The 12,907-nt window shown below is 39.8% G+C and overlaps 1 protein-coding gene across 1 annotated transcript in view; it reads left to right on the top strand.

Moving 5' to 3' along the window:
* dbpa (D site albumin promoter binding protein a) overlaps positions 1-12,907 on the top strand; it is a 40,352-nt gene that overhangs the window by 5,535 nt on the left and 21,910 nt on the right. Inside the window, exons 3-4 of the mRNA XM_088090036.1 lie at positions 3,956-4,224; positions 5,402-5,636. Coding sequence (XP_087946162.1) covers positions 3,956-4,224; positions 5,402-5,636 — 504 coding nt within the window. The remainder of the gene's footprint in view (positions 1-3,955; positions 4,225-5,401; positions 5,637-12,907) is intronic.

Below are 12,907 nucleotides of genomic sequence, written 5' to 3'. Positions count from 1 at the left end.
GGAAATATTGTTACTTTCCTGTAGCAGGAGTGACTGAAAGGTTCAGTTCACCGCCTAATCAAAACTACATATTTTCTCTCTTACTTGTAGTGCTATTTATCAGTCTAGATTGCTTTGGTGTGAGACGGGTTGTTGGAGATATCGGCCGTACAGATGTCTGCCTTCTCTTCAGTATGATGGAACTAGATGGCACTCTGCTTGTGGTGCCCAAACGCCCAAAAAATACATTTGAAAAACTCAGCAGCAGTGCATCTTTCCAAAAATCATGACCTGGTTATTTAAGAAAATCCACAGACATTGTTGTGAGTAGTTTAATGAGCTATTGCTGCCTTCACGTGCTCCTTGTAAATCTCGTATTTACTGTATTTACAAGTTAAGAGTACACGAATAACTCTCCAAAGTCGTAATTACGAGAGGAAGATTGGGAAATATCGCTTATACCCGAGTTGTGATGTTTGCACGACGTTTCAGGGCAGCAGAAATGACGGTTTGCATGGAAATGGTGTCAACAAAAAAAAAAATATATATAAATATTATTTTGTTCCTAGTAGCTATCATTTACTTTTAATAGTTTCACATTTTAGTGTGTGCATCTATTAGCTGAAGCAAGAAAGCGTGACTGTGCGATGTCACAGACAGGCCAGAGAACAGGTGAACAGTCGACAGCAGCAGGAACAGAAGTCTTAAACAACTTCTCCCTTTCAAACTCAGTGCAGACTAACTCTTACTTCTACTACTACTACTGCTATGACTGTTACTACTACTACTACTACTACTGCTGCTGCTGCTACAACAGCCAGGGGAGCTCGGGGTCGGTTGCCACACTTTTTAACCTGTCTGACTCTTTGTTCTGTAAAAAAAGTTTTCTTTTCGGCGCATATCGGAAACAATATAAGCAGATGCCGATATGCTCCGATATGTCTGTGAAAGGCTAATATTGCTAATATCTCGCCGGTTAAGGAGCTAGAAAAACCTGCGTCTCCTGCAGAGTCATTTGACCTGTGTGTGAATACCTGTTCTCACATGATAAACACATAAAAGACAAAAGGACATAATGAAACCTAAATAAGAACAGAATACATAGAATGCATCTTAAAATGGATAAAATCCACCTGATAATACGAGTAAAAGTAAGATAGTAAGATAAAATAAGTGCATAACCTAAAATGATAAATAAAATAAATAAAATATAACCCATTGACATTATTAATAAAATAAGCATAAACGTAGAGTATTTAAAATGCATAAAATCATGGAAAATACAGCATCTTAAAGCTTTGCAGCAGTAAGCATGTGCAAAGCAGTCAAGGCTAAACTGAGGAGATACATTTTTAGTTTTCCTTTGAATTTTAAATTTATCCACTAAATCACAATAGAAAATTGGATAGATAGCTCAAAATACATTTGACATCTTCAGACAGATTATTAGAATACTCTGGATTGTTCCTCCATTTGTTTTCTGTTCAGTTTCTTCTTTTCTTTCAGTGCATCTTGCTGCGAGTTTGTAATGAACAGACAGTACTTTAAAAGATCTGGCAGGCAGATGAAGATGATGATGATAGCAGAGAGATTATAAGGGATGTGAATTTGATGGCCTTGACTCTCTGCTCTCTCCCTCCATCTCCCTCCATCTCTCCCCTCTGCTGTTTCCACATTGTAATCTCTCGTGTCTTAATGTTCTTTAATCCCTTTAAATTTAAATTTCCGGCCTTCCTGATGTTCTCCCGCAGCCTCTCTCGCTCTCATTACTCTCCGTGCTCAGTTGTCCCAGCTCAGTTAAATATGCTCTTTTATTACTATTTTATTGGGTTTTATTATTCAGCGTTATTCAATATGCACTTTTGAAAGGCGTAACACTGTAGAATAATATTATTAAAGGATCAGGGTACTAAACAATCGCTCCAGCTCTTTCCATGTGCTGCTTTTATGTTTGTTTCTTGGTTTACTTGCAGTCTTTTATTTTTTTCTGGCGAGGCGTTATTGATGTCAATATCTATCTTTCCATCAGACCTCCCCTCCCTCTGCGAGGGGTCAGAGTGCGCGGTCAGCCAAGTCAACTTTATTTATAGATGCCTTTTAATGATTGCAGCTAAGTGCTGCACGGAAAGCAGAGGACACGAGCGCTAACCTCAGCCGGTGTTCATCAAACAACAACGCAGCCCTCAGAGCTGTTTGTCGATGCTTGTTTGTCTTGTATTTTCTGAAACAGTTGTACACGATTGTGATGCAACTTCTTGTAGTTAAATACAAGATCTGAATCGCATCCAAAACGATGCAATCCAAAATCTGTCCAACAGATATCAGCACAAACAATGATGATATGTGGCAGGGCGGTGTCAGTTTAAAACAACACAATATAAGGAGCATTAGAGCGCCCACAGGGCGGGTTGGAGGAGCGGTGGATGGGTCCAACAAACCTTCCTGTCTAGGATTGATGTTCTTTTTCTACAATTTACCATGTGCCTCCTTCCTCCTCCCCCTAATTCTAATCATCCGTGGCAGCCTGTGCGTTTGTTTACTTGTGTTGACGTCACGGCAGCGCCATCCCCAGAATGTCAAGTTATCACATGTTGCTGCTCTGCAGTGGACTTCCCCGTCTTTATATTACACTTTAGTATCCTTCTGTGTCTGCTGTTGACGTACCAGGATACCGCTACTGTGATGTCGACACAAGCACATGGTGGGATTATGCTGCACGTGGTTATGTTTAGGGAACAACAGCACATGGCAACCAACGCTGGGACGTCAATAAACACACATGCTGGCACGGATGGTTAGGATTAGGCAACAAAGTCACAGATGGTTAGGACTAGTTGAAGGAGGCACATGGTAAGGCATAGATAAAAAAAAAAAGTGCTGCATTCAGACAGGAAGCAAACACCTGACTCCTGCATGAAAATCCTGGATTTGTTGGACCCTCCCACTCTATAGCACCATGTGCTTCTTGTATGGCATTGTTACGGACAGCGTTTCAAACTGACGCCGTTCTGTGGCGTATCGTGTGGATGCAACATGTTCTGTCCAGCCGAGTTCTCAAGTGACGGCACCCATTCATGATTCAGGCTGCCGCAGTATGTACCATCCGGTCATCTGGTGGCATATAATAATGACGAAACCGCTTTGTTTCGGCTGTGCTGATGCCGTTCAGGGACATGGTGAATGTGAAAAGTGGCTTTTGGCATCAGGATCGTACGTAACGTAAGCACTGTCAAAGAGGCGGTATTAAACTTCGGAATGAGAACATCAACAGGGCTGAACATATCTATCATGTGCAGAAATGCACAATGCAAACATTTTTGTTCTAGTGGTTCTAGTTACAAGGTTATTTGTGTGTGTGTGTGTGTGTGTGTGTGTGTGTGTGTGTCTGTCTGTGTTACCCTTAGGGAATCAAACCTTGGACCATCTGGCTACCAGACTGTTTCTTTGAGCGTTTGTACAGAGTGTGTGATGAAATATTTCAAATTAATCTTTTTTTTATCCACAATTGTAGCAGATTATTGATATTTTATTGAAATTGGGGATTAAATTTTGTTGCATCAGTGGAGGAAATCAGGCGTTTTTAAAGATAAATTCATGTTCTTGTATCAGTCTGACACTGTCGTGGACGCACACAGCGGGCTGGAAAGGGAGACTGCATTAATTTAAGAGTCGATAAATCACCGCCACATTAAACTGACAACAGTTAAATTACAGTAAACAAATGAGATCACTGTGAATGAGATTATCAGACTTTCACTGTGCAGCAGAGTCTCTTCTGATGGATCGTTTTATGGCGCAAAATACTGAGCATTTTCTCTCCGTGACACTTGATCGTTCTGCATGTTTTCAGCTGATATCGTCTCTTATCTTTCGCCCTTGAACATAAACAGAGGAGGAAGTTTTATGACTGTCTTAGGGTGGGAACTGTTTTTCTTTATCAAGATTAATTCATCTGAAATATTTGTCCTTCCCGCAGACAAAGAGAAGCCCGTGGACTCGGATGAAGACTCACTGGGTGTCAACGTCGGAGGTCCCGGTGGGGTCGGAGGGGGCCTGGGGTCCGGCGCGTTGCGACCCAACTCCCAGTCGGCGTTCCTGGGCCCGCTGCTTTGGGAGCGGACCCTGCCGTGCGACGGAGGCCTGTTCCAGCTGCAGTACATGGACCTGGAGGAGTTCCTGACTGAGAACGGGATGGGTATCCACAGCAACGGGCCCAGCTCCACCAGCGCCCAGATCCCCTCCCAGGTAACACCGACAGACACAAAAAACAGAAGCTGTAAAAAAAACTTCACTTTAACCCGACTGAGCTGCAAGAAGAAGATTTATTTTGAGTTGTCAATGTGTAGCTGTTTTACATTAACCCTTTGCAACCTGGATTGATGTCAGTTTTCTTGTGTTTAAGCATCTTAGTAAAAATGTCCAGAAAAATGCAAAAAATTAGTAGATTTAGGAAATTATCTTTAGAAAGCTAGGGGATTTATTCTTGCTCATTTTTTTTGTTCTTTTTTTGCTAATTTCTCAATCATTTTTAGGTCATTTATATAACAAAAAAGCTTGGGAAAAATGGTATTTATAATTATCTTAAATACATTTTAAAATTACGTCACAGAATTGTTATAATTTTACCAGATCATTTTGTTTTGTTTTGTTTTGTTTTTTTATTTTTTGTTTGTTTTTTTATTTTAATTTTTTAATTTACTTGTATGTTTTAAGAATTTATTGCATTTGGGCTATTTCTTCTGAATTTGCTCATTGCTTTGTTTCCATGTTTTTTTTAGATATAAGCCAAATTTGCAAAAAAAAGGTTTTAAAGATTTAAATGCTTGTGAAAAAAGCAAGTATTTTGGAGGTCTCTTTTCACGTGTTTTCTTCTGTTGCACTGTATTTTATTCTGTATTCATTATTGTCCTTGGCATGTGAATAAATGAAATGATGATGATGATGATGACTTAAATACAGCACAAAAAATGTTTGTCGAAACAGGTTTGAGAGAGTTAACCACAGACCTTAAGTTAGGTAACTCATTGCCAGGTTTTAGGACTCACTCCTGCAGCACTCAATGTGCCACATTTCCTCTTAAAGTGGATTGTGAGTGAATGAGCTGATGTCTCAAACATCAACTGTCTTTCTGAAATTTTGCTATTTTTTTGTTTCAAAATCAAAATCAATTTTAATTTGAAACATTTCTGGAAGCACTGAAGACCAACTTGACTATGTTTTGAATATAAAGAAGCATTGTCTGAATTTGGCACTTTGTCATTTTAAAAATGTCAGCCAGGGGTGCTGCTGCTCAGGACAAAGTTCGAACACCTGACTTCAATTTCGGAGAATTGGATGAATCTCCCGGATCGTAATGAGATGGGATTTAATGCTGTTCTCTTTGTCTTTACTGTGATTTAAAAAAAATGTCCTCTCCTCCCAGAGCTCCCAGTCAGCGGTGCCCAACCAGAGCTCCCAGTGCCCCCCCAGCTCCCCTCCGCCCTGCTCCTCCTCTTCCTCCTCCATGTCCTCCTCATCCTCCTCTTCCTCGCTGCTAGGACTGGAGACCGTCCAGCCGCAACAACAACAACCGCCTCCGCCACTGCCACCTCAGCAGCAGCAGCAGCAGCAGCAGCAGCAGCAGCAAGGCATGATGGGAGGACCTGAGTGTCTGCATGGTGAGTGGATCAGTGAATTTTTGGGCGGTTTTATTCCAGTTTCGACCCATTAAGGTGGACATTTTCTCAAAGTTTTGACAAGTTAAAACCTTGCAGATTAATTATTTACTTTATCAGGCGCTTTCAAAACTTTAAAGTGAAAGGAGGACAGGAAATCTTATATAAAACAAAAAGTTTATAGAAATAAAACAACTTCACGTGAGAACGCATTTGTGCATCAGCTAATACAGTCAGACATATAATGAATATGTGTATGTGAAGGCCGCGATATAATGTGGCACTAATGAGGACACAGAATCATGATGCATCACATTAACTGACCCCCTCCTTCAATGATAATCAAAGTCAGATTTTTTTTCTAATTATATCTCTCTGTTTTAAATGGCTGACGCGTTGTTCTCCGGCTTTCCTCGTCCCTATCCAGCCGCCATTATATATTCATAATTCATTGTTTCCTCTCTGTGCTGCGTTTGATGTGAACCAGAACTGCGAGAGCATCAGAGGAGCTTTTCTATCTGTCTGTGTTTTTATTTTTTTATTTTTCACAAGCCTGACAACTTCCACTTCTGGCTAATTGAAACCACAAAGCCGTTCTTTTGTAACGCTGATGGTTGTAGTTTTTTATTTATTTTTTTATTGTGCGAGCCATCAAATGAATCATCACAGCAAATTCTCATGATGACTTATTGATGACAGATTTCCACATGTCTTTGTAAATGTTTGGCGGTTGTATGGACATTTAAAGGAAGGATGAGAGGAGGAGTGATGGAGTGTGTGTCCAGATTGTTTGATCAGATTTTAGAGAAGCAGAGCGGTGATGCTACTTTAACCCTTAGGGACTGTTTGGCGCATTTTACGTGCTTTTCATTTTTCATTTTTTGATAATTTTGGCTGCATATGGCACACATTTTGGCAGGATTGTGTGTTTTTGTTTAATCTTGGAATTTGCAAAATTATTTAATTTTTGTGGGTTTTTTTCATCTAAAAAAATAGTGGCATCATGACAAAAACTTAGCATTTAAAGGGTTAAAATTCTGAAAATGTACAAATATTTATGATTTGGACTGATGTTGGTCAAAATTGGTGAAAATTGAAAATGATATAAGATTTTTGGAAACTTGATTTTGAAAAGTGCATTTTGTGCAGAGCGATAAGAATGTGTGTAATATTAAAACAGGCATTAAGGGTTAAGAATTTGCAGTATCTACAGTATCTGGCATATACATACCTGTGGGCAGGTGGATTTATCATGTACATACACAGAAAATAGCAGGAAATATGAATCACCATCCATCCACTTTGCACAGGCTGCATGATGGATAATGTTACTGTCTAATTTTCAACAGCCCACCACACTAAAGTGGCACCAAGTTTAGGAAGAGGCATTAAATAGGGATAAACTTTCTGAACAAAAGTTTCTTCTTTTGCTGTCGGTCTGCCAGCATGAAATGATAGTCGCAGTTAATGCTGATGATGGCTTTGTCGCCAAAACGCGTTCGCTTATGTTCATGTTGTCCACATAAAACGCTGCTCAGGCGCGGTAGCTGCTCAGCTGCTGCTCAGCTGCAGCACATCTAGATAGTGGTCGTCTCACCAATTTTTTCTGCATAACGTGCTCCATTCTCAGAAAGTCTTTTAATAATCATATTCACATTATACCTCTTTTCACTACAGTTTCTTGTCTATATCTGTCGTAGACATGAAGAAATATAAGTATATCTGTTTTATTCAACCTCTTTCTTCTTCCATTTCAAAATAAAAGCCCTCTGACAAAGTTTCTGTTGACAGAACCCCTTCAGTAGTTAACAAAAGGTTTTTTTGGTATCGGCTTTTTATTGTGGAAATCTAGTTACAGCAGCAGGTGGCTCTGCAGCAGCAGGCGGCTCTGCAGCAGCAGGCGGCTCTGCAGCAGCGCCGCAGCAACAACGCTGTCAGCTAACTATAAGCAGTTCAGCAAAGCTGCCGTCATGCGTTGTTGCTCACACATGCAGCGTGGCCCGGCCGTGACATTTCGATGCAGTTCACGAGCAGTGATTGACAGCTTGTTTAGAGACTCCTTAGCTCTGATTGGTTGTTTTTGCTCTGGTGTGATGGATTCCTACAAATCCCACTATAAGGACAAGGAGAAACATTATTTCTCTCACAAATTATTTGTCTCTTGTTCTACTGTGTTGATGAAGTGACAGTCTGAGCAAATGTGACAATTTTTTATAAACGTTACTAAAGCCAACTTCAGTGAGCACAACTACAAATATGACATAAAGGAAAATTAAGCTAGAGATGACTGTTGTTTGTGTCTGATTCGTTGAAGCACTTGAAGCACAGGGCTGAATGTATAAAGGTGGATCTGCCTTACAGGGATGCCAGAGTATAAGAGGTTAATTTTAAGCTGGTGTGCAGCATCAGCGGTGGCTGCTCCCACTTTGTTATTTTACACATTGTGTAGAAAATGTTGCCTGACGGAGTCACTTCTGTGGAAACAACCAGACATAAAAACTGCTTTTATCATCCGCTTGCAGCTGCTTTGATCAGCTTTGCACTTTATATTTTTGTCTGCGTTTCAGCCGTACCTTTGCTTCTCACAACACTTGCATACTTTGAACACAGTTCGCAGGATGAAGAGTTTGCACACATTGAGAGAGGGAGGAACAGACAGAGGGAAAGAGAGATAAACTGCCCAGCAGGATCTGATTCTGAGACATCTGACTGGAACATTGTGAACATTGTCTTTTTATTCTGAGTCATAAACAATAAGAGAGGAAATGTTCACTGCGAGAGCGAGCGGCAGAGAAGCTTGACGAAAAAATAAATTAGTGAAAAAAACATTTGGAAAATGAGACACAGACAGGAGAGAGATGCATGAAAGAAAGCAGCAGAGCCTCAGCAGAGAGGAGCGAATACCACTGGATACTGCTGCAAGGTTCAGAGTGTGTGTGTGTGCGTGTGTGTGTGTGTTCCCTGAGTGCTTCTGTGAGTATCTATGAATACACACCATGAGTGTGTGTGAACGTGCATGCCTTTATGTGTCTTTCTTTGTGTGTGTGCAGCACGCTGAACTTCGTACATGCATATGAGAGTGTCCTCTTTGTTTCGGCATTTGCATGCAACTGTTTAGGCTTTAATGTGAACATGCTCGTGTGTGTGTGTGTGTGTGTGTGCGTGTGCTCTTTATTCTGAATTATAAACACGTGACTGGGTTGAGCATGATGCATCCAGCCAGAAATCCCTCAGGTCGCTGTGGAGCTGAAGTGTTACTACAGAGCTGCAGATAGAGAGAGAGAGATTCAACCAGAGAAATAGATGGAAAATAGACTGGTAATAATAATCCGATCCACATGCACACGCTGGGTTTGGTTTTAATTCATTGTGGGCAAAAGGGAGAGGAGCTCAGTGGGAGAGAGAACACTATATTATTGAAGTGTGCTTTGGTTTTATAATTTTTTTAATATATTTTTTATATATATACATCTGTGAGCATTCAAATTGAGGTCTATTGTTGAAAGCGCACAAAAATGGACAAGAGTCAATGAATGTCGCATAGATTAAACTATTACTAAAGCAGATGTGGTGGAGTTTGACATAAGTATTCCAGAAATTAGTGTCGGTTTTCCATTTCTTTCTGCTTTTCATCACCTCACAAAGATTTTAACCAAACACACATCTGATGTCATTAACTGTCCGTCAAAATCCCCAAATATTAGAAATTAAGCGTGTTGTTTTCGATTTAACTGATTTTAAATATTAAAAAAAAAAATACTAAGGTTTTATACTGTAACAGAATCCAGAATGATTCAACAAAGTTTATAGTAAAAAATCCTAGTAAATGTTTGTGTTGAACATTTCTGCAAACCACGGATGTTACATTTGTGGGGTATTTTGTAACTTCCTGTGACTCAACAGCACTGTGGTGGAGATTTTGGTTGAGTTAAAGAACAAAAACCACTTGGTTATGGTTAGGGGAAATCATGTTTTGGCTCAAAACCCCCATATTTGGTGGCTTAAACCCTGCTGAGAAACATCACTATGTGCCACCAAAAACGACCAGGTTCGATGGCTTAAACACTAAAATGTGTCAGTGAAAAACACACAGATTTAGTGTCATAAATAGCCCAAGGAGACGCCACAATGTGACGGAATAAAACTCCCAGATTCTGAGCAAATTGGCTCAATTTCCTCGAAAAACATGAGCAACAAAAAAAAAAAAAAGAAATGACCTGGAAATTAGTGAGAAATTACTACAAAGTAAAGGAAAATGGCCTGAAACTTAGTTTTTTTTTTTTTTAAAAGGTTGGGAAAAAAAGACCTTTAAAAAGTGCTTAAACACCATAATAATTTTGTAATATAATTTTACATTTTCTTTTGTCCCTGGACATTTTTTCCTAGCTTTTTAAAAACACTGCAGATGACTGAATCGGGCCTGATTAAGTCATCTGCAGTGTAGTTTTGCTCAACACTCGCTAATGATGCTCTTAACCAAGCAAACTCCCACTGAGCTACAACATCATTTGTCTTTTCTTCGCCGCAGCAGTTTCTTGCTTCCCTAACGAACAACTCCTCAGTTCGGAAGTGAAACACGAATCACCTCAGCTCAGAGTTCAAATCAGCTGTTATCAGGCTGCCGACACTTCCAGGTCAATTCACTCAGTCAGAAACCTTCCTGATCAAACACACATTTTTTTCTAAACCTCAGATTCCCACGAGCCCGCTGCGCTCTACGCGATGCATGAACTCATTGAGCTGCAATGTGTTTTGGAGCGAAGCATCTGCTGCACAAATTTATCTCAGCTATCACAAAGATGGTTCGTAATCGCTTATTAAACTGAAGAGATTACTGCACGAAAAATTAAGCAAAGGCCCCTGGAAAGAAAAATCCCAAATCTGAATAATAACCACCCAGATTTAAGCAGTTCTGATGATGATCTGTCCACCAAACTTCACGCAGAATATATGCATTTATTTAAATCGTGTTGATAGTCTGATACGTGGAGAGGCCGACAGAAGTAAAAGCAGAAGTGGGGATGCTTCAGCGGGAAGTAGAGATAAAAACAATCAGTGAAATACGGGCTGTAAACCTAAACAAGCAAACAAACCAGAGTTCACACTCAGCAGCTAAATTAGGAACCGGCTCTTTAAACTGGCATTTAATTATTTATAGTCTTAAGATGGATTTCGGGCCTCATTTTTAAAACATTTTCAGTTTGATCCAAGTTTGTGTCTTCAGAGGGAATGGGCTGATTTTCAAACAGACATTTCTTTACTCTCAAGTTGTATGTGGGCGGGTTTCCACTGACCCTCAGATGGCGTAAATTGAAACTGCGAATATAAGATACACTTAATGGAAAATTTTTCATCCAAAAGTTTTAAAGTTCTCTAGACATTTTTCCTTGATTTTTAAAAAATATTTTCGTAAATGTACTGAATTTTTTTTGCAAAGAAATCAAATCAATTTGCTCAGAGGTCAAAAGTTTGAATATTTGTTATAGGTGTACTTGCTAAACATGAAGATGCTTGAGTTATCATTGTGAGCATGCTAATGTTACGGAGGTCAAAACTACATGTGTATAAAAGTGTATATATATATATATATATATATATATATATATGTGGTGGGAAGAAGGCAATAGGCAACTGAAGAAGAAATTACCAAGAAATTAGGAAAAAGTAACAAGAAATGATCTGAAAATTAGCAAAAAAAGACGCACAAAAAAGCCTGAAAAAAACTCATTTAAGATTATGATGCTTCTGTAAAAAATGTAAATATATAATTATAAATAAAGTCCTCTTGACATTTTTCCTAGGTCTTTAAAAAAAATTCTGTAAATCTACTGAATTTGTGATGAATTTGTTAAAAAAAAAAGGAGTCAAATTACTGTGGCCCATATGACTGCAGACAAACAAGGAGAGCTCCGATCACTCGTCCCTGGCCTGAAAAACAACAAAACCTATATGATTTCAACCACAGAGCTGCTTCACCTCAAACACAAAAAAAACAAATACCAGCGTCTAGACGGAAAGAATCCCAGATAAAACCCTCCAGGAACCATCGACCGGTGAGATGAAAGATACATCAAGAGTCTCATTCAGGTATTAAGACATGAATTTAGCCAAATCTGTCTGTGCATTGTTGAGGAATTAAAGCGAGCTGCTGTGTCTTTAAAAAGAGGAGAGTGCAGGATAATGCCACGCCGAGGCAGCCGGTGATTTAACATTCAGGGCTGTGATTAATCTCGGCGAGGGAAGGGTTAAACAAGACACTGACTCTGCACTCTGTAACACTGCACAGAGAGAGAGGGAGAGAGGGAGCAGTGCTGGAGGGGGAGAGCGAGTCAAGAGTGTGTTCGCTTTGCATGTTTTGAGATCTCTCTCTCTCTCTCTCTCTCTCTGTCTCTCACACGCTCGGGCCATGTGCAGCCGCCACGTCACGTGCCGCTGCAGAGAGCGAGGGGTAGGGAGGGGCTGGGGGAGGAAAGAGAGGAGGGAGGCAGGAGGAAAGTGGAGGGAGATAAAGAGAGAGAGAGGGAGAGAGAGGAAACGGGGGAGATTACAGAGAGAATAAACACGGAGGACGAAGCAGGAGAAAATCTTTCGGCTGGCAGAATAAACAGATTCAGGGTGAGAGTTTTAATTGAAGGCAGATCTTTGTGGAGCAGTATATCAAAAAATACATCCAATAATATTTTTAATCATTTAATAACAAATTCACATATTTACCATCACTGTGTTAAAAAAGAAACAATCCAGATCATAAATTCAACAAGTTCTTCAAACTAAATCGCAAAATAATCCATTTTCACTCCCAATATGAGCACATTTTTAATCTGATGCCCTGTTGTCAGCGTGCCATCATCTGTCAGCACCTTCCAAAATGCATATGACCTTTAAAAAAATGAGTCATGTGACCTTTTCTGTTTTGATCCGCCACCTTATGGTTAAAGGCAGGATACACCAGCGGCCTTTGGTGTGCATCAGCTCGTAAGCTTACGCGGCTGTCCTTTCCTCTCCTCAGAAGAGAATATTTTTACATCACGTTGAATCATATCCGTTTGTCAAATCCCAGCTTTTACACTCTCAGTCTGTTGGTTTTACACACCATGTTGTGCTACAGGTGTGATGATAATTTGTGTCTCGCTTTAAGGTCAGACTGATGATAGTGCTGCATGAAAACGAGCTTCCACTTTTGTGTTAGCGTGATCACTAGGCGGTTTTCCATTGAAATTGAAATTTATAATAATACACGTAATAGAAACATGTCAGTTTGAAAAAAACATTAT

Source organism: Plectropomus leopardus, chromosome 17 (assembly GCF_026936395.1).
Source record: "Plectropomus leopardus strain MGB_pleo_1.0 chromosome 17, ASM2693639v1, whole genome shotgun sequence".
In the NCBI taxonomy this organism is placed as follows: Eukaryota; Metazoa; Chordata; class Actinopteri; order Perciformes; family Serranidae; genus Plectropomus; species Plectropomus leopardus.
The sequence above is the reverse complement of the archived record's forward strand: the minus strand, read 5'-3'. Positions and strand labels throughout refer to the sequence as shown.